This window comes from Macrotis lagotis, chromosome 4, assembly GCF_037893015.1.
Source record: "Macrotis lagotis isolate mMagLag1 chromosome 4, bilby.v1.9.chrom.fasta, whole genome shotgun sequence".
Lineage (NCBI taxonomy): Eukaryota > Metazoa > Chordata > Mammalia > Peramelemorphia > Peramelidae > Macrotis > Macrotis lagotis.
The window spans coordinates 80189326-80215822 of NC_133661.1; the positions used below are offsets into that span (position 1 = coordinate 80189326).

General features: G+C 38.4%; 1 protein-coding gene across 1 annotated transcript in view; it reads left to right on the top strand.

Annotated features, from left to right (window-relative positions):
• PDLIM1 (PDZ and LIM domain 1) overlaps window positions 1-26071 on the top strand; it is a 50998-nt gene extending 24927 nt beyond the window's left edge. Inside the window, exons 4-7 of the mRNA XM_074233325.1 lie at window positions 4313-4509; window positions 16996-17147; window positions 23807-23924; window positions 24341-26071. Of these exons, the coding sequence (XP_074089426.1) occupies window positions 4313-4509; window positions 16996-17147; window positions 23807-23924; window positions 24341-24527 (654 nt within the window). The 3' untranslated portion in view covers window positions 24528-26071. The remainder of the gene's footprint in view (window positions 1-4312; window positions 4510-16995; window positions 17148-23806; window positions 23925-24340) is intronic.
• Window positions 26072-26497: the final 426 nt, after the last annotated feature.

The following is a 26497-nucleotide window of genomic DNA, read 5'->3' on the forward strand; positions in this document are numbered from 1 at the left end:
CAAACGATCACCCTGCTATGCGGCCCCAGGCAGGCCACCCAGCCCCATCTGCCCTGCACCCCCACCCCAATAATAATAATAAAAAATGTGCTTGAGTCTTTGTTCCAACACCAAAAACTCTGTCATGGGTGGATCACATTCTTTATGATAAGTCCATGGCAAAAGTTACTTCCATATTTTTCCACCATTGCCATTGCTGATCGCAACTCCCTCCTTTCGTATTTCTCCACTACCATGTACTATATTTTCTCTCTCCTTTCACTCTGACTCTGCTGTAGGGTAACTGAGTGGCACAGCAGACAGATCCCCGGCTTTGGGGCCAAGAGGCCCTGAGCCCCCATACCACCCCTTAGGCCCAGCATCCACCTGGCCCTATGGTCCCAGGCAGGCCTTCCAATCCCAGCCCCTTGCAATAAGTAAAAAAGAAAATGTATTATATTTGACCACTCTCCCCCCATGGTCCATCCTCTCCTCCATCATTCACATCCCCCCCTTCCCCCATCCCCCCCTTTTCTTCTTACTCCAGATGCCTATACCCCATTGAGTATATATGCTGTTTCCTCTCCTAGCCACCTCTGATGAGAGCGAAGGTTCCCTCATTCCCCCCCCTTGCTTTCCCCCTTCCATATCATTGCAATAAAGAAAAATCTTATTATATGAAATATCTTGGCCTATTCCCCCTCTCCTTTTTCTTTCTCCCATTATATTTCCCTTTTTTCTATTGACTCCATTTTTACACCATATTTTATCTTCAAATTCAGCTTTCTCTTGTGCTTCAACTATAAAAGCTCCTTCTACCTGCTCTATTAACTGAGAAGGTTCATATGAGTATTATCAGTGTCATTTTTCTATGCAGGAATACATGCAGTTCATCATCATTAAGTCCCTCATATTTTCCCCTTCTCCTCCAATCTCCATGCTTTACCTGAGTCCTGTATCTGAAGATCAAACTTTCTGTTCAGTTCTGGCCATTCCAAAAGGAACATTTGAAATTCCCCTGGTTCATTGAAAGTCCATCTTTTTCCCTGGAAGAGGACATTCAGCCTTGCTGGGTAGTTTATTCTTGGCTGCATTCTAAGCTCTTTTGCCTTCCAGTATATTATATTCCAAGCCCTATGAGCTTCCAATGTAGTTGCTGCTAAGTCCTGTGTGATCCTGACTACAGCTCCACAATATTTGAATTGTGTCCTTCTGGCTGCTCGTAATATTTCTCTTTGACTTGGGAGTTCTGGAACTTGGCTATAATATTCCTAGGGGTTGGTTTTTTGGGTCTCTTTCTCAGGGGGATCAGTGGATTCTCTCCATTTCTATTTTGCCCTCTGCTTCTAGAATATCAGGGCAATTTTCCTGTAGTAATTCTTTGAAAATGATGTCAAGGCTCTTATCCTGATCATGACTTTCAGGTATTCCAATAATTTTTAAATTATCTTTCCTAAGTCTGTTTTCCATATCAGTTGTTTTTTCAATGAGATGTTTCACATTTTTTTGGTTTTGAAGTATTGAGTCCTGGTTTCTCATAAATTCATCAATTTCCCTGAGTTCTATTCTTTGTCTGAAAGATTTGTTTTCCTCAGAGAGCTTTCTTATCTCTTTTTCCATCTGGCCAGTTTTGCTTTTTAAAGCATTCTTCTCCTCAATAACTTTTTTGAACTGTTTTATCCATTTGACCTAAGCTGGTTTTTAGCATGCTATTTTCTAAAGCATTTTTGTGGATTTCCTTGACTAGTCTGCTGACTTAATTTTCATGTTTTTCCTGCATCTCTCTCCTTTCTTTTCCCAGTTTTTCTTCTAACTCCCTCATTTGATTTTCAAAGTCTTTTTTGATCTCTGTCATAGCCTGAGCCCAATTTCTGTTTTTCTTGGAGTCTTTAGATGCAGGAGCTTGTGCTTTCTCATCATCAGACTGAGTATTATGATCCCTCTTGGGTTCATATGCAAAATATTTCTCAATGGTGTTCCTCTTGTTTTTCTGCTTGCTCATTTTCCCAGCCTGAGCCTGCTTTTGGGGTGCTTCCTGAGCTTTTGGGCCACTCCCACAAGGGTCTCAGTGTGTGAAGCTCTGTCTTCTCTCTCCTGGTCTGTGAATGACCATATGAGCTCCCCTCTGCCACTGGGCTGAGGTGGAGGGGTCCCCTGCTGTTCTATGGGAGGGTCTAGACTGTGATCAGGATCTTAATGTGGTCAGAACCCCAGAGTCCTGTTCCAGGGACAGAGGACAGAGCTCTGCAGTCTCTTTCTCTTCACTAGGTTCAATGGGCTCATGCCCTGGGGGCTCCTGCTTAGCTGCTCCACCTGCTTCTGTTCCTGGGTCTGGGCTGTGCTGGCCATGCTGCTCTCTGTGTGCCCTCAGGGCTGGGCTTCATATGCTCATTCTGGCAGAGATTCCCCCCCCCTTCCCCCAATTTGTGCCTGGTACTCCTGGGGTGTAGCTCAGGAAACTCCTCTGCTGATGTGAGCTGTGGCTCCCAGCACCCTGGGGCTGCCTCTGGGAGGTTGAAGTTCTTTTGCTCTGGCGGGCCACTTCTCTGGCGGGCCGCCCCTCCAACCCCCGGGGGAGCAGAGCCTTTCTGCTCTTTTCCAGGTTACCTTGAGTAGGAGAACTGCCTCATTGGGTCCCTCTGTGGGTTCTGTCTCTTGAAAATTTAGTTAGAATCCTCAGCTTATGAGTTTTATGAGAGAGCACCTAAGACAAGATAGGTTCTTGTCACTATCTTGGCTCCACCCCCACTCACAAACAATCTTATTGTAACTAGTTTCTAAATATTTTGTACAAAATTTTTTTATCATAACTATTTCAAATCATTTCTCATTATTTTGATTAAGAGAAGCAGTATGGCATGGATAGGGAGTTAATCTTGACTTAAGAGTTAGAAAGATTCTCTGACTTGATCCCAATAAATGACTTAATCACTTAGTACTTCTAGGCAATTCTCTGAGACCTAAAGTAATGGAAGAACTGCTGATCTGCTTTGGCAGAGGAAATTCCACATTGGGAGTTCTCCTGTATTAATGAAATCACAGGTCTGATCCAAGAGGGAAAAATGGTTATTGATTAGAACTTTGAATTTCCTCCAAGACTCAACCCATGTTGCAGATTTAGCATTTTATAGATAAAGAAACTGAAGCCCAGAGAAGTTAAATGATTTGACTAAGGTCATACATATGCTCAGTTGCAGACTCAAGGATGTAAACCTAGGTTCCTTGATTCCAAATCCAGTTTTTCTATTACACTATGACTGTCATATTGTAATAGATGCTTGGTACATGCTCATTGATTGATTAACTTTTTCATCAGTAATATTAGGATTGATCTTGTGAAAGAAAAGGACTCTCTTCCTCATAGAACAGAGAGAAGGAGGCAAGAATTGGAAATGATTGGGGCAGCTAAGTGGCACAGTGGATAGAGCACTGGCCCTGGAGTCAGGAGAACCTGAGTTCAAATGTGACCTCAGATACTTAATTATTACCTAGCTTAAGTGGCTTTTGGGCAAGCCACTTAACCCCATTTGCCTTGCAAAAAAAAAAAAGAATTGGGAATGATGTAGGAGAGATATTGTAGTTTTGAGAAGGGGAGAAGGTAGAGTTTTCAGTGAATGACCTTTAATTCTTTTTTAATTTTGGAAATAGGGTATGGTAGATAGAAAGATGACCTTGAAGCAAGAATGACCTGAGTCCCATCTCTGATATATATTGGTTGGATAAGTCACTTAACCTCTCAATGACCTAAATAATTCTATGAGACCATACATTGCAGAGAAGGTGCTATGTGCACATTGTTAAAGGAAATTCTGCATCTGGAACTTTACTATGCCTTTGAAATCTCATATTCATTCCCCAACCATTTTTATTCCATTTCTTTATGTTCATTTATTTTTCCCAGTCTTCCTCAGTTGTGTTTCTCCCTGTTTCATGGCTCACTAGTATCACTTCTTAAGTGGCCCATCTGTTTGTACTCTTCAAGATTGGTCCTCAGACAATAACTACAGTCTGCATACATATCACTACCCAACCTCAGAGCATTCTCAGATTAGAAAAAGCCACCAGAGCTTTTACTCAGCTGTCATGGTCTTCAAGAACTCCCAGGGTCATCTGAACACCACGAGGAGACATGACAAGAGAATTTTTCCCACATATGTCTAAGTCCCTAGAAAAATATAGAGTGATTGACTCTACATAGAAAGATTTAATTTAGCTCCAAGAACCCCTGGGACTTTGTTTCTTTGTAATGATGGACCCACCAGATGATCACCTCTGATTTTCTCCCACCTTTATGTTTCCATAACTGACTTGTCCATTATTCCCCTGAATCCAGGAAGTCTTACACATAGGAAGTGCCCACAACCGAAGTGCCATGCCTTTCTCAGCTAGCCCAGCAACCAGTGCTTCCCCTCGCATCATCACTGCCCAGTACAACAACCCGGCCAACCTCTACTCTTCAGAAAATATCTCTAACTTCAATAATGCCTTGGAGTCAAAGACAGCGGCCAATGTAGAGCAAAACAATGGAATGTGAGTATATTTCATATTCTCTTCTGTTTACATTTTGTTGACTGAAGAGCTCCCTGAGGATTTTCAAGTGGATTGATACTTTATTCTTGGATTGGGTCTCTTGTTCTATATTCTCAATGACCTATTGGGTTTTTTCCTCCCTGATTCTTTAGAGATTCTTCTATGTTTCAATTGATATCATCTTGTTATCCCCATATGGTCAAGATAATGTTAGAGATTAGAGGTCATGGACTCAGCACTGGAATGGACCTGGGAGACCACTTAGTCTGACTGTATATTTTATATAACTGAGATCCAATCACTCAATAAGCATTTATTAAGCACCTGCTAATAGTGTTAAGCACGAGAAACTACAAAAAGAGGCAAAAGGCCTCTTCTGTAAACTCTTCAAGGAGCTTACACTCTAATGGGAGGAATAACATACAAATAAATAGAAAGCAAGCTATATTCAGGCTAAAGAGAACATAATTGAGAGGAAAGGCACTGAAATTAAGAGAGGCTGATGAAGACTTTTTGAAGAAGTTGAGATTTTGTTTGGGACTTTAAGGAAGCCAGGGAGGTAAATAGTGACTCACCCAAAGTCACATGACTTTGTGACAAAGTCACATGGAATTTTTCCCTTTCATTTGTCTTCCTTCTTTCCTCATGCCATTTAAGTTAGAATTTGAATTCATGACTTAGTAATTTCAACTCTAGAGCTTAAACTACCACATTAGTGGGTATCAAACACATATCACTTAAGAATATGGTTTGAATCAGATTAATATCTATTTGGGAAATGGTTAACAAAATAAATAAAATTACAATAGAACATAATGTTAATTTGTGATAACATGCAGCCCACAAGGATCCTTATGTATGGTTTAGTAGTTCCCATTGAATTAGAGACCATTGAATTAAAAAATGAGCCTTTATAGACAAAGGGATGGGGGGGAGGCATAGACTAGTTTATGTATTCACTCTTAACTCTACCAGTAAGAATTTATAGTATAGAAGTCTTATAATAGCTGAAGGAAATATCCTGGAGTTTTGGCAGTTTGGTGAAGCCTATGGTCATCTTCTAAGAATAATGTTTAAATGCACAAAATAAAATATATATTACAAATGAAGCCATAATATTAAAATACAGTTATCAAAATATTATTAAAACAAGTTCATGAACTTCTGGTTAAGAAAGGCAGCACTTGCTGGAAATAAGGTCAGATGAGAAAGCATGGAGTTCTGCATGGTGAAGTGGGAATGGGATACATTTTGCGGATTCAATTTATTATTGAGAATGTAGACAGCTAATATCCAAAATATCACCTAAATATTTGATCTTTCTTTCCCAAGATAGTGAAAGGAAAATCTTATTGCAGAAGCAACTGAAATGGTCCATGTTGGAAGGCATGCTGATCTTGGTTGGCTTTGCCTTGGGTCTTTTCTAGTTTTCTAGTTAACAAGAGAAAAAGGAAATATTTCTGTCTTATACTGTTCCATATTGGAATGTTTTTGATTGAGGATTAATAACTCAATAAGTATTATGTATGGTTTGGTGAAAAGAACACTGACTCTGGAGGGACCTAGGTCCAAAATCCACCTCTGGCAACACTATCTGTATGACCTTAGGCCATCAAAGCTTTGTGATCCTCATTTTCCTCATCTGTAAAGGGGGGGGGGGTTGACTTTTGAGTTCCCTACTAGCTTTTAGATCAATGACCCTATTAGAGAGCCCTGATGAATTAGAAGTGATCTTGAAAAGTTTTAGTATCACATGGAATTTTTCCCTTTCATTTATCTTCCTTCTTTCCTCATGCTGTACTCTCTCTACCCATCTTAAACTGTCTCCAAACACTCTTCCCCATTTTCCCAAGCTTCCCTGTAGCAGCCCATTGTCCTTTTCATAACAACCTCCTGGTAAACATCCTTGCAAAGGAGGCTCCTCCTTCATGTCTACCCATCTTGGATGATTCCTGGAAAATCAGCTCTCCCTCTTCATGGGGAACAGAGTTAGCATTCATTTTTCTTCCCATTCATTTTTCTCCCTGTTCTATTCCTCTTAATGTAGAAAAACCTGAATGTTCCTAAAGGCAAACTATATCTCCTGCTAGCCTTACTCTGACAAGATCATCTGGCCTGTGCTTCACTAGCTGTGGCATCACTACCAGCATGCTCCAGTCACCTCTCTTGGGATCTGGAAGAGATTTGCAGCCTAACCTAGTCTTTCTTTTTTACTGTTAGCCATAGAACCCTTTGTCTCTAAGACAATGCATGGGTCCCTCCACAGGTGATGTTTGTCTTTCTTCTTCACGTGCAGCCCCAAGCTTGTGAATACTTACCATTGTCCCTCCTGTATGAAGTCACCATGGTGAATCCTGTCCCAGACAGATTTTGAAAATGGAAGCCATTGTTCAATGGAATGAGGAAGGCTAGGCAAGAATGAACATTGGACTCAGGAGACAGGTGTGGATTTCAGAGCCTGTTCTCTGCCTGGGGCTTTGGTTTGAGACTTGCATAGGTCAGTAGGGTGTTAAGTCACTGGGCAGAGGCCACTTTGATGATCTAAACTGAGCTAAGGCATCTTAGTCATTTTCCTCCGCTTCCAACATTGAAAACAGTAATGCAATTTGAAACATCCAAAAAGCCAATGTCTCATTTGTTCACAAAAAAGACACTGTTCTCCCTTCTCTCTATGTAAGGGAGCCAGTAAATAATAAGTGAATCTAATAAGGAAATAAGTACTCAGGTTAGGTTCTTGGAAGAGGGAAGACTTTTTCAGGTCAGGAGTCAGAGGGTCTACCTGGACACAAGCCTTATGACTTATTATTAAGTCATTTACTCTTTTCAATCTTCCATTTTCTCATTTGGAAAATGGAGCCAACTCTTTTTTTTTTTTTTGGTTTGTTTTTGTGGGGCAATGGAGTTGGACTTGCCCAAAAGTCACACAACTAATTGGTCTTAAAGTGTCTGAGGCTGGATTTGAACTTAGGTCTTCTTGACTCCAGGGTCAGTGCTCTATTCACTGTAAAATTTAGCCTTCCCCAAGGGTCCAGCTCTTATACTTGACCTGTCTCATAGGGTTGTGAGGATGAAATGGGATGATAAGATGTAAAGTGCTTTTTATTTAAGTCCTCAAGCATTGGCAAAGTTCCTATTGGCACAAGGTGCTATAGGATACAAAGTTAAATATGAATGGTCCCTGTCCTCAACAAGCTTATATTCTACTGAGAGGAATTATAGGTAAATTAAAGATAATCTGAGGAGGGAGAAAGCATCAAGCCTTGAACTACAACAATAAATGTCCAGTATTATATTTTGCAGACAACTAGGAAGTACATGGATAGTGTCAGGCCTGGAGTCAGAAAGACTCATCTTCCTGAGTTCAAATCTGGTATCAGACACTTATTAGTTGAGGGACCCTGGGCTAGTCATGTAACCCTTCTTGTCTCAATTTTTTCATTTGTAAAATGAGCTGGAGAAGGAAATGGAAGACTAGTATCTCTGCCAAGAAAACTCCAAATAAGGTCCTGAAGAGTCATACATGACTGAACAACAACTTTATATTGTTCAGGGTACTTTGCTGAGTAAATAAAAATTCAGGGCACTTTGCTTTCCTTGTCCTTTGTGAATGTATACTCCCTCACCTCTGAACAGGGTCCTTCCTTGAGAGGGTAGAGATGAGCTTCCTTTCTTGCAAGAATGCCTTCAACTTTCTTCTCTCCGCTTGATGGCTGAGCTCAACCAGTAAAAATAAACCAGTTTTGGCTTATCCAGTAGTGACGATTTCCACATATAGCCTAAACTTGAGCCTCTTCTGTGTTCCTATAGATCTCAAACATATAGTGAGAGTCATTAAATTCTTAGTGAATATGTAATGATGATACCAGGCAATAATTAACCTCCCAACTGACACTTATTTCCTATATGATCTTAGGCAAGACATTTAACTTCATGGGAACTTCAGTTACTTCATCTATTTAAAAAAATAAAAGGAGGAAGACTAGACTAGATGATCCTTGACTAGATGATCCAACTCTAGATCTGGGATCCTATAAACCAGGTGGTCATTTCTACATAAATTCATCTCCTAATATAATAAAAATGTCCACAAAAGCACACCTGCCTTCTTTCTATACATATTTCAAAGGCAGATTCTTGAGGAATTACAGCATCAAAGTTTTGTGCTCGGTTTATTATTCTCTTATGCATATGCCTAACTCTTTATTAGACATTAAATCACTCTAGGAAGAAGGGAGGGAAGAAATGAAAGTGATGGAAAAACAAAAGAGATTAATAATGAAAATCCATTTTAAAAAAAGAAGTTAAATGATTTGTCTAGAGTCACACAGCCAGTAGGGTCCAGAGTCAGAACCTGAACCAAGATCCTCTGACTCTTAATTAGAAAACAGATATTTCCCTTCTTCAAGTAAACTTTACCTGAGATAGCAGCTAGGTGGTGCTTTGGATAGAGCACTGGCCTTGGACTCCAGAGGATGGGAGTTCGAATTCAGCCTCAGTCACTTGCCACTAGCTGTGTGACCTTGGGCAAGTCCCTTAACCCTGATTGCCTTGTATTCATCTCCAGTCATCCTGATTCATTCCTGGTCACTGGACCCAGATGACTCTGGAGGAGAAAGTGAGACTAGTGAATTAGCTTAGCGACCCCCCCCCCCCCATTCAAATCCAGTTCATGTGCTTATTATGGCATTACCTCCCTGATGTCATGGTCTTCTTTGAGGATGAAGGATAAACATTACCTGAGCATACCTTAATGCAATCATCTAACCACTGGGAGATCTTAAGAGGACTTCATAATTTTGGTTTCTAAATGTCCATTTCCTTCACTTTGGCTCAAATAGTTTAATTTTGCTTCTTTCCTTCCAACGCTTCAATTCCCTGTTCTACATTCAGTTTCCTGATCCTTGAGGAATCGAGCAGGTCAGCCACAGGCAAGATTTGTCTCCTTTGAAAAGTTCGCATCATGGACAATTTTCCTCATGTTTTTTTTGGGGGGGTCAGTAATTTGGCTTGATTAAAAAAGGTGTGCCACCTTGTTTGATGGAACTGCCCAGAACTAGCCTAATCCTTCTTCCATAAGATAGGATTTGAGAGCATTAAATAGCAAGTTAGCATGAGTTCTAGCCTTAAAGACCTCTCAGCTCCTCTCATTACCCAGACTTTTACTTCTATTGGACTTGCTTCTGTCATGTTCTGTCATGTTTGTCATGACAGAAGAAACTTGTGGATGTGGTTTGACCAGGTCCAAGTACAAAGGGCTATTACATAATTTATTTTGGATACCATATTTCTATTAGTGTAGCCTGAAATTGAACTGGATTTTTTTGGCAATTACTTCACACTACTGGCTCATATTGAGTTTGCAATGGATTTAACTCCCAAGTCTGGTTCATATAAATGGCTACCAGATTGAATCATTAAAATTTTAAAACCAGATGGTCCAAAGCTGGTTCCGGACCTGGCTCTGCCACTTACAAACTGTGGGACTTTACAATTATCTTTATGGAAGTTCATCTTGCTGGTTTTGACTGGTCATTCTAGACCATCAATTATTTTTAGTATCATAAAACCTTAACTTTCCCTCTGTTATCTGTGTATTAGATAAGAGTATGTTCAAGGACTTTATACACTTTTAGCCAATGTTAAAAGATTTGAATAGAACAGGGCTGTGCACAGAACTATGTTGCTCATCACCAGAGAATTCTCTCCAATTTGGCATCTGCTCATTGATCAATCAGTTCTGAAGTCACCTTACATTGAACTCTAAGCTCTCTTAGAACTCTGTCTGTTTCTCCACAGCTGACAATTCTTTGTTCACTATCTTGGGTCTCGATGAAATCCTACTTCCTTATAGTAGTTCCATTATTGTTGTATTGTTGCATTTTAAGATATCCTTAAATATCTCAACTATCCTTAGATATCTCAAACTATTTGTTTGGATTAAATGTTCAGATCTTTGATTTCATCAGTGTTAAGTTTCCAGTGGAGGATTTTCCACCAATACAAATGGGCAGCCCCTACATAGTAATAGTTTTAGAGAGACACAAGAGATAAAGTCACTTTTCTTCCACTTCTCTTGCCTCCCTTCTCTTTTTTCCCTTTCTCTTCCTTTCCTTTCCCTTCATTCCTGTCATGCCATCCTGTACTGTCCTTTTGAAAGTATCAAAGGACTTTGAAAACAATTTTCAGTTCTCATAAAGCCTCAATTAGTTTTCCCTCTTGGTTTTGTGCTATCTTCAGATTAGATAGCATACATTTAACGTTTTCTTTCAAGTTGTCAAGGAGTTTCCAAAAATTCTTTTCTAATTCCTTTCCTTGAGAAAATCCTTTTCCCTTTCCTCTCCCAAACATTTCTGCCCTTTATTCTGACTTGGCATCTCTCCATGCTGTTCTGGGAGAAGGGGATGGTTATTGCATGAACAATTGGCATTATATCTTACCCAGCTTCTCTCCACTTGCTTATTGGCTTTATGTATGGATTGCAGCGGAGGTCCTTGGGAAGTTTCCTAAAATTTGGATACTGAATGTTGTAATATCTGTTAGCATATGTTAGCATATAGGGCATCAGCCCTAGCTATTCTCTTTGTGGGAACAAAACTAACTCTCTCACAAATACTACACGCTAATCCCCTATAGTTGTTGTGTCACAGCTGTTCTATTGGAAGCAGAATCTCTTCATTTAAAAAAAAAAGATTTGATATTTTCATTCCTGACTTCTTTTCACATTAGTTAGGCTAAGTTGAGTTCTTAATGTAACTCACCTATTGGTAGCTTTCCACATCTAAGCAGCTTCTGGAAGGATAAATCCCTAACACTGAGGAGATTCTTTAAATGTTTCAAATATTTTAAATATTTAAGTAATCTGTGTTACAACAGGACTCTAAGCTTGTCTTTGAGAGAGACCGAAAACATTGATAAAGAGAATGCCAATAAAAGTCCGCCCCGTTCCAAAGATTTAGGAACTATTGTACCAGCCCATTCTGTCCCTAAAGAGCAACAAAAATAGGTTTAACATTCCTTTATTGAAGCTTGTCCTTTCCAAGAGCTGATAATCACAGTTAGGGGGCTGATAAGAGACTGTTAAGTCTGATATCTCCTTCTAGTCCAGTCACCTACAATATGGGCTACACTTTTAAAAATGAAGTCTCTCTCTCTCTCTCTCTCTCTCTATATATATATATATATGTATATATATATATATATATATATATATATATATATATGTTACAGACTGAAAAATAATGGTAATTATAGGCTGTCTTCATTTTTGCTTTAAATCAAGTTTTTTGGCAGGGGAGTGGGGAGAAAGTGCAGCCTGTAATTCCCTCAATGTAGTTAGTTCACTAATGAATGGTGTATTTATTGAGATCATCTTAATGTAGCATTCTCTTTCCTCCCTCCCCCATTCCTCACACTTTTCAAGAAGTTGTATAAACACCTAAGACTTTTGTTTGCTTTTTTTTACCACACTTTTCTAATGTATGTTTCTAGTGATGTTCATTTTCTCTAGAGTCAATATTAATTGAGTGTGACACTATTCATCCACATCTTCATTGCAGACACACATCTATCACAAAATTTTTTTGTGATTCTCTCAATGTTTGTTTCATCAAAGATGGCCATTTTTAATGATGTTGCTTGAGGAAACAATATTTGATAACTCTATATTTAAATTCCTAAATACCAATTTTAGCAACTCCTGAATTGTTATTTGAGATAACTTGAAAATTAGATATTAGTAACCGGGAATTATGAGTTCTACAGTAGAGGTCAGCAGAAAAAAGTGAAAGATTTTATGTGGGTTCAGATCCTTTTATTACTACTTTATACCTGTGTGGCTTTGGGCAAATCACTTCATCTACTGAATTTTGGCTAAATGGTGTCTGAGGTCCCTTTCAGCTCTAAATCTGTTATCCTTTGAAATTTCATAGATGCTATTCTGTAGTTTAAGATACTAAAACTGAAGAAGAATTTATAAATAACCTCCTGATTAATGTTATAGGGAATGATTAAGATTCAACAATTGAGAAAGAAAGTACACATCTTATTCTAAGAATAGGAATATGGACTCTGTGTTATTTGTGAAGTTGGTTTGTGACAGACAGATTTTCAGGGCTTCTGTTTAGACTCTCAGCACCTTGGGCAGTAACTGATTCTGAGACCCAGATCCTCCTTAATAACCTCTTCCCAGCTCCCAAACCATAGTTACTTGAGCCAAAGAGACTTACAACTAACCTCAAATATTTGAAGATCCCTTGAAAGTCAAACAGATCTTACTGTGTTTGTTTCTAAAGGTTAAAATTGGGACAACTGAGTCTAATGGGTAAAAATTTTAGGGAAAAAGATTTGAGATAAATTCTAGAAAGAATGTACTAGTAATTAGAGCTGTCCAACAATTAGTCTATTTCATGACATAATGAGTACTCTGTCACTTGAGATTTTCAAGGAGAAATGAGATATCCCATAGAGGATATAAATGAGATTGAAGCATCAAGCAGAGAATTGAACTCAATGATTTCAGGTTTGTTAAGTAACAGAACCAAAGGGAAGACATCAGTCATTTTCTATTTTTGTTTAAAGATCTATAATTATGGTAAAAAAAAATCATAGTTTTGTGTTGCCAACAGACACCATGTAACTTGACATGATATAACTGACAATAATCAATTTATGACAAATTGAAAAATAATATGATATAGTAGTCCCTCCTTAAAAAAAGGAATGAGATGAATACAGTTTTAAACTTGCTCTGAGAAAGGGATGATATCAAGGACTATGGAAGTAGTAGTCTTGCTATATTCTATTCTAGTCCGACCACATAAGAATATTGTATATTGTATCCAGTTTGAAGTACTGCATTTTAGGATGAATATTGAAAAACTCAAGAGATTCAGAAGGGGTCCAGGTGGCAAAGGACCTCAAGAACATGCTATGAAAGAATCAGTTGGGGGATCTAGGGATATTTATCCTGAAGAAGGTGAGACTCAGGGAGCACATGATAGTGATCTTCATTTAAAGGACTTGTAAGTAGAAAAAGAGACTTGTTTTGTATGGTACCAGTGGGAGGGGGTAAGAATGAAGCTGGGAGCTGCAAAGAGATGAATTTAATTGTGACTCAAGGAAAAACCAACCATCTCCCAAAACCTTATAAGAGCTATCTAAAAATTGGAATGGAATACTAAAGGAGGAAAGAGGTACTCCCTCAATAAGCAATAGCTGAACCATTTTTCCAAAAAGGTTGGAAATGGGATTCTTTTCTGTGTGCTGGTTAGTTGCTTGTATGGCCACCAAAAACCTTCCCATTCTATTTTTTTATTTTAGTTTATTTTAGTTTAGTTTTTGAAAGGCAATGGGGTTAAGTGGTTTGCCCAAGGCCACACAGCTAGGTAATTATTAAGTGTCTGAGGCTGGATTTGAACTCAGGTCCTACTGACTCCATTGCCAGTGCTCTATCCACTGTGCCACCTAGCCACCTAGCCACCTCAACCCTTCTGATTCTAAAGATCTGTAATCATTCTATGTGGTAAGATTTGGATGATCTTCTTTCCCAGAAAAGGGCTGGTAAATATAAAATACACTAACAGGATTAAAACAATATTAAAATTTTATAAAATCAATATTTTAGGATTTTAACATTTTTTGTAAGGTTTTAATAATATTTTACCAGTAGCATGTAAAAAACAATTTTTACATTCATTTTTAAAAATTTTGAATTTTAAATTCTGCCCCCCCTTTCTTCCCCTCTTCCTGAAATAATAAACAATTTGATATAGGATATATATGTGGAATCATGCAAAATATAATCCATATTAGTCATGTTGTGAAAGACAACACAGACCAAGAGGATAAAACACAAAAAAACTAAAGTGAGAAATGTGTTTAGATCTGCATTAAAACTCCATCAGTAAAGATTAATATTTTTCATAAAAAACTTTTCTCACAGATTACAGCTTGATGAAAATTAAGTTAATATTTCTTTTTGTACTTTTAAATCACATTTTATACTTATAAGTTATCAGGAAGATCTGAGCAGTGGTCATTTTATTTTGATGGTTTATCTACTGGATTATCCTTCCCTTAAAAGATACTGGCCATGTCTGAAGAGACAGGCTAAAACTTGAATATGGTTAGTCTCTAAAGTTTAATAGGGATACAGGGACCTGGGTCAGCCAATTTTTCCATTAAAGTATTAGTAAGATCTCTATTGGTCACACATACTGTGTGCATGGGGAAAAGAGTGAGCAGAAAGGTAGAAAACAGGACACAAAATGATACTGTAGTTTTCTCTTCCTCTCAGAGAGACCAAATAGACAGATTCTCCCCTAGGAAAATAGACCCTGTAAGAAAAGAGAACTTATGTTTTTTACCACATTTTGCCTTTAAAAATCTAGCGTATTGGAGTGGGGGGGGTGGCAGACTGAGGGCATAATCTATTTTGCAGAAGTCAGGACAGGAACCTACTCTCTGAGAAGTAAACTTGGTTATCTCTTATACCACATTATCTAAAGAAGCTCCCTTCATCTATCTGTCACTTGCTAGAGGAAACTGACTCTTTAGGCAGCTTTCTAGGAACAGACCCAGAATTAGCCTTTTAAACTGAAAGGGTATGGTGGGAGATATTGGATTTTGGGGTTCACGAGTGATCAAGAGAGCAATAACACTTCCTGGGTGCTTGGGGAGAGGGTGCAAAGAGTGCTAGCTATGGGAATCATTCCCCAGTATTCCAAGACCAAGTCTTCCCTACACTTTACTCTAATGATTGATTAGGGAAGGAGTAACTAGGTCTCTCAGTGGATAGCAAGTTGGGCCTGGAATCAGTAAGACTCATCTTTATGAGTTCAAATTCAGCTTCATACATTTACTACTAACTTCATGATCCTGGGCAAGTCACTTAACCCTATCTGCCTCAGTTTCCCTATCTGTAAAATGAGCTAGAGAAGCAATTATCTCTGCTAAGAAAACCCCAATGAGATCATGATGAGTTAGACATGACTAAAAGAATTGAACAAGTAATTAAGTCCTCTTTTAAAATGCAATGAAAAGGGGCAGCTAGGTGATGTAGTGGATAGAACATGGGCCCTGGAGTCAGGAATACCTGAGTTCAAATCTGACCTCAGACACTTAATAATTACCTAGCTGTGTGGCCTTGGGCAAGCCACTTAACCCCACTTGCCTTGCAAAAAAACCTAAAAAAAATGCAATGAAGAACAACCTATCAATCATTTACTACTTCTTCTGAATTGCATAAATTGGATAATCAGATTGGATACTGGAATTTTGATTAGAGAAGAAGCATGAGACTAGAGTTGTGAACTTACTCCAACAGAAGTCAGCCTATCTGAATCATTATAATACCAACTAGTGTAAAGGGGAGAGGAGATTATCCAACTATTTTATTTTATTGATATAATTTTCTCTTTTATTCACATGAGCATAAAAATAAGTTTTTGATCCTTCTAAGTATTCAGAATTATAACTATGAGGCATAATGAGATTTAGCTTACTTCAGCATACATTTGTTAAGTGCCTACTGTGTACAGAGCACTGCAGACATCTTCCCTTTCCTCAGGGGTCAGAATCCCTGATAATCTCATTTTGCTTTGAGCTCACTTATAGGAATGAGCCTTTTCTCTGTGCATTATGATGCTGTGGAGAGCAAATTATGCTCAGATAATTCTTTTTGGAACTATCCTCTTGGGTTGCTCATTTTGAGACCAGATCATCTTTTTTCTGTCACATTTACCATCACTATACTTATTGGTGGTGCAGTGGACAGAGAACTGACCTCTAAGTTAGTATGACCCTAGGCAATTCCCTTTTCCTCTGTGTGCCCCAGGCAGCTATCAAATACAACAAGTTCAGGGCCTTTGCTGATCTTCATTAACAAAGGACATTTTGGGAGTTCCTTAAAACCAATGAAATGACAGGTCCATAAACACCTTATGACACATTCACTTATGTAAAGAACCTATAGTCCGTGCAACTGGATATAAATGACATTTGAAAATCCGCATCTAAATTATGGGTTCTTGACCTCAGAACTATGAACTTGTTTTTTAATGTTTTAAAAACTGCATAATAGAATTGTTTCTTTTGTCATCCTATATACTTTTATTTTCTGCATTTAAAGCATTCTGACATGAGGACTATCAGTTTCGCCAGACTGCTGAAGAGGACCATGATACAAAAATAGTTAAGAACCCCAGCATTAGATGTGACTGGAATTTTTTTTTCTTTTGTCAGAAAAAGTCTAGCCAAAATTTGTTTTAAAACTGAAGTACTGGAACCATTTGGAAGAAGTTGTTTTTGCTTGGTTCATAACCCTAGCCAGCTAAAATTGCACACTGTTGGATAGGAAGAGAGTTTCAACTTTCATCTTGGGGGGATGGTTTTTGTTTGGTATTTTGTTTCTTATTTTTGAAGGGAGGGAAAAGATAACTTTTTAAAACTCATGATTGCTCATTATGACTTTCCAAACATTCCTTATAGCTTAGAACACAGCCAGCCTTCAAGTAACATTGGCATAGCTAAAGATTCAGAAGTTTACAAGATGCTGCAAGAGAAGCAGGAGCTAAATGAGCCACCTAAACAATCCACCTCATTCCTGGTTTTGCAGGAAATTCTAGAGTCTGAGGAGAAAGGTAAGTGGTGTTTGTCATTTGAGCTGGTTATCTAAGGGTTAGGGGTCATTTATCTTTTTTTAATGATTCTAAATTTAATATTTTGCTTCAATATCAATTATACATACTTGGAAGTCATTTATATTTTTTTTCTGTAACTCTCAAGTTTTATTGGATAGCTGTAACCATTAGTCTATAAATGTTGTAAGGGAGGCAGTATGGTATAATGGTTAGAGGACTAACCTCAAAGACAGGAAAACCTTGTTTAAGTCCTTCCACTGACACATACTGGCTGAGTGACCCTGGGCTAGTAAATGAGCCTTCTGTTTCCAGTGGAAACTCACTTAAGATCAAGTTGCAGAGCATTGATTGATCATTCATAGAGAGAGAGTTTCCTCAATGGAAATTTTGCATGTAAATGTAATGACAAACCTTGTCCCCAAAAGCCCCCAAACATCTCAGCCCACAGAGTCCCATAACTTTTGAGTCATCCCCTTGGAGTTCCCACCAGAAATCTTTGTCTATTCATCTTTCTCTCTTTTTCCTCTTATTAGGTCATGGTTAATGTGTACTCCAATTGTCTGATTATATTTTTGTTTTGCATTATTTCATTACATTCTTTCCAGATTAGAAACCTCACAATCACCCAAAAAGTACTATTTCCTACTTCAAGAAGCTGGATGTTAGATAATTCATATATATATATATATATATATATATATATATATATATATATATATATATATATGTCTCAGGAGCACAGAGCATAGAATGATGTTGCTTAAAAGGACTTTAGAAATCTTCAAATATAGCTTTCTTATTTTTTTGGAAGGGGCACCTATGGCTTAAATTGGAGAAGGGACTTGTCCATGGTCATGCTGATAGTAAATCAGGGAATCAGCCCCCACTTCACTCATAAACTTTGTGAACTTCCCTCATTAGTTTCCAATTATAAAGTTTCTCTCTCCACCCCTTTGGTTTTCTGTAAGCTTAAAGGCAGCCTTCCTGTTGGACTTGGAAAGGATGTGAAGGTCTGAGGGCAAGGGATGATGACAGATACGGTTAAAATGAATCAGAAACAAAACCCCATACTCTGATTTTCCTTTTGGAACCAAGGAAGGATAAAATGTATGCTGTTCCCCTAGAAGAGAGAAGGAATGTGCCATCTTTAGTTCATAAAACTCCCAAAAGAAAAAAGATCATGAGTCCTGTCCCCAAAGATGTGAATGTGGTTCTGCAATCATTCTTGGACCAGCCAGAGCTAGAGAGCATCAGGAACTGTTTCAAGGCAGGATCATCAGGATGCTAGAGCCAAGGGCTTCCTTACTCCCAAATTTCTGATCTGATGAGTATGCACAATGATGAACCAGTCCACCAAGAACTTTCAGGCAGACTCAAATCTCTTTCTAGTTTTTTTTCAAAGTTCAGGACCCTGAAATGTGCCTCTTTGACCTCTCTGGAGACCCTTTTCTTCAACTCATAAAGCAAGGACTGTTATACGGGAGATAGCACTTCATTTGGATTCATAAGAGCAGGATTTGAATTCTAGTTCTGATATTACTAGTGTGTCTTGGAAAAGCCATTTAACCTTCATGTTCCTCTTTTTTTCTCATCTACAGAATGGGTTCTAGGATCCAGTTCTAAATCTGTGATTTGATCTATGCACTGTAGACTCCTCCATTCCTTCCTCTCCATAGATCCTTGCTGTGAAATTTTTAACTCATTAGAGCAACTGAATTAGAGATTCTTAACATTTTGTGTGTGTGTGTGTGGTCTTTAGGGGAATTTTTTTTTCCTATCTTCATTCTCATCTCCCAACCTCTATCCTATAGTCTGTCGTCCATTAGGTTTGTCATACCAGGGAACTTTAAATGCAGTATTCCTTCTTCCTCATCCCTCAAAACTATCTCAATAGATTCTCAAATACAGTCATGAAATTACTGACCAGAGTGGTCCCATACACAAGCACAGGGTATAAAGCATATAGTAAGTGCTTAATAATTATTAATTGATTAATAATTCTAGCCTGTCAGGGCCTTTTTGGATCTTGACTAGGTCACCCTGTAGTTTAGCTTTCCCTCTCATTTTCTCAGATCCAGGAAAGAGTGTAATGGTGTCTTCTCCCTTATCTGCTACTTCTTAGTTTACTCCTTGTTTTTCCCTCCTGCCTCCGGGTTAACCCTTGAGGAAAAGGTTTGATATGGCAGCCACTGAGGATATAGATTTTGTTCTAGAGAGGGAAAAGAACAGTACTCAGGGGAATTAGAAGTTCTATTTTAAAAATTCATTCTTGAAGACTTAAGATTAGGATAGCCTGGAGCCAGAGGAATGTGAAAAAAAATTAATTCTAAGGATAAGCAGTCTTCTTCTTAAAACTTAAATTTTAACTTAAAAAATTTTTTTTCACAGTAGTATTTCATTATAATTTTTTCCTATGTGTTTTATTTCATGCCTTTAAAAACATTCTGAAAAGGATCCAGAGGCTTCATCATACTGCCAAAGGGGACCGTGATTGCAAAATGTTTAGAATCTCTGGAGCAAGGAAGGCTCAGCTTCCAAGGGAAAGTCTTGCAGGCAATGCAGCTTAGGCACATGAAGGGAGTCACGTAGATAAATGAAAGTGAGGAGTACTGAACAACCTTCCATCTGAAACAAACTGTCACAGAGACAGGGAGCAACTCCTACAGGTGGCAGACTGAGTCACACTAATGACTTGAGCCCCTTTTCCTCTCAATCACAAAGGGGAAAGCTCAGGGAGTGGCAGTCTAGTAGGGAGAGTGAGGAAAGTTCTTAGAGGTCATTTAGTTCAACCTCTCACCCAGCACATGACCTTCAAAAAGAATAGTGGACTAGTCTGGAACTGTATAGAGACTAATTATGTATGGAGTTAGGAATTGGGGTAAATCTCAATTTAACACAAATCTTATACTACTCCTAGACTGAAGTAATCCAAGTATACCAAAATCTCAATACAATGCAGTTTCTTGAACTTCTCTATTTCCCAAGATTGCTGAATTTCTTATATTATTCTGTTCTATACATCTTAGGAGGCATGTTTCTTGCAATTAAAGATTCTTTTTAAAAATAAATTCAATCAAGACACCCAAAGTGTCATTGAGGGTGAAAAGATAACCAGCTGACATAGGAGGTATTTAGTAATTGTTTATTGACTAATTGATCAAAACAGATGAGTGAAACATTGGATAATCGAGATTTCAGAACCAACTGAACACAACTCTGCATTTAATAAATCCCCAAAATACAAGTTTTTTGGCTAGATAATAATTGTTTTATTTTATTTTTTTATTCTCATTTTGTACAAATTTTTTTTACATTAATAAAATGTTCTTGTTTAAGAGTAAATGAAATACCCCCTCCCCCCATAAATATAGACTTGCTTGAGTGATAAAGTAAAGGGAAGAGAAAAAAATTAAAATTAAAAAAAATAATAGTAATAATTGCAGGTATGGCCAGGTGGTGCAATGGAATCCCAAAATACAATTGCTGGGGAAGGACTACTTACTTAAACCTTTATAGTAAACTTAAAGCAGTCTGGCAGAAAATAGTTTTAGGCTAGCAGTTTATACTGCATACAACAATAAATTCAGAGATATTAGATTTTGTTTGAATTTAAACATTCTTACTGCTTGGTACCACAGAGAGATTTGAATTCTATTATATAGGACATAACAGAGAGTTGATGCAACCTTGCATTGATTTCATCTCTACTACATCTTCCTCTTTCTCTCCACTCATATGACCACCATTCTAGTTTAGGCACTCATCACCTCTCATCTAGGCTATTAAGCTTCCTGATAAGTCTTCCTCCCTTCATCCTATATGTCTACAATCCATTTGCTACCTAACTACTAAATTGATATTCCTAAATATCAGTCTAACCAAGAAACCTTAGTTATCTTGACCACAGGATAAATGAAAACTGCTCTTTTTGTTAAGAAAGCCCCTTCCCACTATGGTTCTAAACTATCTTTCCAGAATGACTTCACACTACCCCTCACAAATTTTCCATTCCATTCCATTCCAACTGGCCTTATTGTTCTCCTCCACATAGGAGTCTAGATTCCCATTCTCTGCCTTTGTGAGGCTCTCCCCTTGCCTACAATTTGCTCTTTACTCATTTCTACTTCTTAGAAGCCTTAGTCTTCTTTCAGCTCCAGACTTCCCCTACACTTCCCCTACAATGAATTTTCTGATCTATAACTCACATTCCCATACCAATTTTTAGTGATTTCCCTGTTCCTGAAATTACTTTGTAAATATTTTGTGTTGATTTATCTGTATATATGTTATTCCCTATCCCACCATATCATAACCCTACTATTCAGTAAAATATAAGTCCCTTGAGAGCAAGAATTATTCTCTTATCATTTATTAAGTAACTGTTTAACAAATGTTGAAAAAAAATGTTGAATCAAAGAACAGAAGCCTGGAAGTCAGGAGACCAGGAGATCACCTGTGTAATCATAGAAAAGTTACTTTAACTCCCTTCTTTTCTCTTTTATTTTTTGCCAATGAAGGGTGTGATAATAGACTTGCTGTTCTTTAAGGACTCTCTCGCTATAATGAGCTATAACTTCAGTTCCAGTAAGTGGCACTTTTGTGATGGGAACAGGAGACACATGACTAAATGTACAATCCAGTTATTGTAATTCCGATCCCTCCCCTTTCCTGTGATTTTCAGTGATGGTTTATGCATTCCACAAGCAACATAATCAGCTGAAGCCCACGTCCTCAGACAACACATCTCTGAGAAACTTGGCTCCTTCTTATCCCACCATCCCTCATTAGCTCCCAATGGAAAGTCAATGTTTCTCTGCTCACTGATGAATCAACCATTCTTTTGATCATAAGAAGCTCTAGTGTTTATCCTCAATAAGACTGTTTCAACAGCTGGTTTTAGAGTTGTCCAGGTAGAGGAAATTGTTTCAGTTTCCTCCTTTTCATGGCAAAGTTGGCCAAAGATATCCTGATGTGCTAACGTCAGGGAAAAAGAGGAACATTTTCTGGATGAACTCCCAAAGACTGAAAAAGCATTAGGCCTAGTAGTATTCTGTGTGTTTGTGTGTGCATGTACGTGATTTTCCAAGTTTTGAGTGACAACAAGGTTACAAGAATGGCAGACTTATAGTACTAAACAAGCATGAAAAGACTTCAGGGAGAGTTTGGTTTTAGAAAAATCATTTCCAAGAGTTTAGTATAAGGTCCAGAACTGCCATGCTGACATAGGAGGTATTTAGTAATTATTTATTGACTAATTGATTAAAATAGATGAGTGAAGCAGATTAGATCATTGAGATTCAGAACTAACAACACAATAACCCTACATTTGATAAACCCCAAAATACAATTGCTAGGAGAAGAACTACTTATTTAAACCTTTGTAGAAAATTAGAAAATTGAAGCAGTCTGGCAGAAAATAGTTTTAGGCCAGCAGTTTCTACTGCATATAATAATAAATTCCAAATGAATGATTGAGTTGCCATCATTCATATCTATGGTTGGGGGAAATCCATAACCATAGAAGGAATAGAGGGAAACCCACAAAACAAGAGACAATTTTGTTATGCAAAATAATAAAGCTTTTGCATAAACAAATCTAATGTACCTGGATCATAATTTTTAAAAACCCTATCCATTAGGAGAAATTGTCCTTATATTAGTTATCTTTTTTTTTTAGGTTTTTGCAAGGCAAATGGGGTTAAGTGGCTTGCCCAAGGCCACACAGCTAGGTAATTATTAAGTGTTTGAGATTGGATTTGAACCCAGGTACTCCTGACTCCAGGGCTGGTGCTTTATCCACTGTGCCACCTAGCCGCCCCTATATTAGTTATCTTTGATAAAAATCTGATATCCACAAAACATAAAGAATTGACATATATATTGGGGGGGGGATACCATTCATCAATTGATAAATGACTCAAGGATATGAATAGTAGAAAGGAAATCTCATTAATATTGAAAAATGTCATAACTCACTAAAAATAAAAGATAAATATTAAGATTTCTGAGGGTCCCCTGATCAACTATAGGTGCTGCTTCTCTAACTGGCTTAATTAGCATAACCCATTATACATCTGATCTAGTCACTTTTGAATTAGTGCAATTTCAATCAGTAACTCTTGTGCTAGATAAGTACCTTTTATAATGTATCCATCCAGAAACAGCAGGATCTTTCCAGTTTTTTATTTGTTTGCCTGAGGATCCTAGGACTATATCACATGGCCTCAAGTTTGACTCTCAATGGGGCCTCTATGGGTCAAGCCAATGATTAAGTACTGATCTCTTAGTTATGGTTCCATCTCATCATAAAATGGGCTTGTTATTCATTGCTTTGGTTTTCCCTGTCAAACCCAATTCTTTGGCTGAGCACTGCCAAATGATAAAAAATGAGATAGATGAGAGAGATAAGGATTTGGAATCAGGAAAACCTGGGGTCAAAATCCACCTCTGACATTTACTAGTTATATAATCATGGGGAAAAGACTTAACTTCTTGGATTCTCCATTTCCTGCCTATCAAATGATGACAGGAATCTTTGGATACCCCCCTATCTCATAAGGATGTTAGGATTCAGATGAGAAAATATGTAAAAGTTTTTGTAAGCTTAAATTTTCCATTTGAATGTTATTTTACTTCTTGATATGTTCTCTAAATTTAAGGGGACCCCAATAAACCTTCAGGATTCAGAAGTGTAAAAGCACCTGTTACCAAAGTTGCTGCATCGATTGGAAATGCCCAGAAGCTGCCCATGTGTGACAAATGTGGTACTGGCATTGTGTAAGTACTAACACCTCTTTCCCCCATTTCATTCATAATGAAATCTAGAATGGGTCACTCATCTAGACATAGATAATGCCAATGACACCCATCAAGGATGTGTGAATGTTCTTCCAGATTGGCAGAGCCTTGTTAGGAAGCAAGTGTCCCAGCCCCAGGCAGGTCCCATGAGGTAATATGGCACAGGAGACAGAAGACTGGTCTTAAAGACATGGGTTCTAGTCTTGTCATTGAGCTGTGGGATCATGAAAGAGTCCTTTCATATCCTGGAGCCTTAGCCTCCACATCTTGAAAATGAGTACGTTGGTCTTGATGACCTTCACGGACCCTTCTGCCTCTAAATCTATGATCCTGTGACCCTCATGGAATGGCGACCATATGAATACTGGGACTAACAGAGCTCTCTTTTTTCACAGTGGAATGTTTGTGAAGCTTCGAGACAAGCACCGGCATCCGGAGTGCTACACCTGCAGTGACTGCGGGATCAACCTGAAGCAGAAGGGCCATTTCTTTGTGGAGGACTGCATCTATTGTGAAAAGCATGCCCGGGAACGAGTGACCCCTCCAGAGGGTTATGATGTGGTCACAGTGTTTCCCAAGTAGACCAGCAGATGTGTGCTCACTAACCTTCTCCAATCCTCACTCTGTTTTCCTCTTTCCAGTTCCCTTTGCCTTTTTCTCCTAATGTCTATTAGCAGTTGTCATGGTTTTATCGCTGTGATATGAAACCTTTCTTTTTTGCCTCAGCAAATGGGATATCACCCTTCCCACGACACTTGCTTTCTAAATGGTGGCCAGCTTGAGTCCTTTCAACAAGCACCATGTTTTCTTGCCATACTCTACTACCATCTCCTGCAAATTGCATCAGATAGAAATTCAAAATAGGAACTAAACAAAATCTACTGGTCTTGGAATCCATTTTATTGGCAATAAATGTGAAGAATTTGATTAAAAGTATGCTATGTGTCATTACCTAACCATACCCCATACGGCTACATTCAGTCCAAACTTGAAGCTTATCCTTCTGACTCATCTACTTTTACTTCATGGGTTCCAGCTATTCCCTTTGATGTCTCCACAGCAGCTCAGAGAGAGTAAGGAAGGGGGCTGATCCCAGTGAGGAAGGTATTCACTGGAGACTTCAAGAAGTGAGGTTTCTTCCTCACCTCTCAAATCCCTAGTTGAAGGTACATTGAAAACCTGGAACTACCTGAAGAAAAGAGAGGAAACAGAGTCCAGAGAATTCACAGACTATATGATTTTTCAATGACCTAGTTGATTCTCAGAGTTACAGCATACCCTAAAAATGGGAAATATCTAGATAAATTATTTGAGAGATTTTCTTTAGGGTTTTAATAGGCATGACTTTTCCTGAGCTTTACTTTAAGAGATCCAGGGCTTTTTTTCATTTTAAAGTCCTCCCTTGCCTCTACACTTCTGGATACCCAGGTTAGGAGTAATTATTTTTTGACTTGCCAAAGTAGGCTAAGATGTTTCTCCATTCCCACCTCCTTGCCTCTCTGATTTAGAGCAAGTGCTTACATTTATCCCCTGGGCCATGGGGAATGGCAGAGTGAGTCCCACCAGGGCAGGGATCTCCTTGGGAGCCCTTCTCTTCCCAAAGCATTCACTGGGGGCATCTGTTCTGCCACCAGCTGGCCTTCCTCTACTTAACAAATGAAGAGAATAAGAGCTCATGTGAGTGGCCCAAGGAGGAGTTTCCTTGTTCAGGACTTCCAGAAAAGGACTGAGAATGATCCCACCACAGGCCTGATGAGGGAGATTTAGTTCCACTTTTTAAGATGACCACCTTGGTAAATAAGTGACACAATCACAATAAATAACCTAGTGGCATAAGACTGGTTTTTGCTATTAGCACTTGTTCTCATAGCTCTGTCTATCCCAACAGTGTGACTTTATCCATAGATAATGAGTTAGACCCACTCCAGTTTATAAGTCATATGGACCCTGCACATTGGTCATCTGAGTGTGTTCCATTCCTTTCTAGATACCCTTCTGGTACCATATATCAATTAGACAATAAGCATTTATTAATCACCTACTGTATGTGACGAAGTCTCAAGAACATAAAGAAAAAAGTGAAAGTCTGACAATAATGAACCCATTTTCTATTGTAAATATATAAATACAGATAAATTATGTTCAAAGTAAAGGTAGTCTTTGAAGTATTAGGGATGGGGTAGATAGCATGTTGGAATAAGGAGAGATCTCATGGAGAAGGTGGTCCTTGAGCAGAGCATTGAAGGAAACTAGGAATCCTGAGGGATGGAGGTGAGGAGGGAGTGCATTCCAGATTTGAGAAGCAGGTTGGAAATAGGTAAAGAATACATCAACACAAATATAAGATAGGAGGTGTTCTCCACACCAGGATTACTATCCTAGGACTAAACTCAAAGCTGATACAACGTACACATGACTTTGTTACACTGGGAAACAGTATGATCCAAAGATCCATGACCCATGACAAAGAACTGGATTTTGAGTCCTAAATCCTGACTTCAAGACCTACTTCTAGGAGCCTCACCTCTCTGATAACTCAGTTATAGCATCTG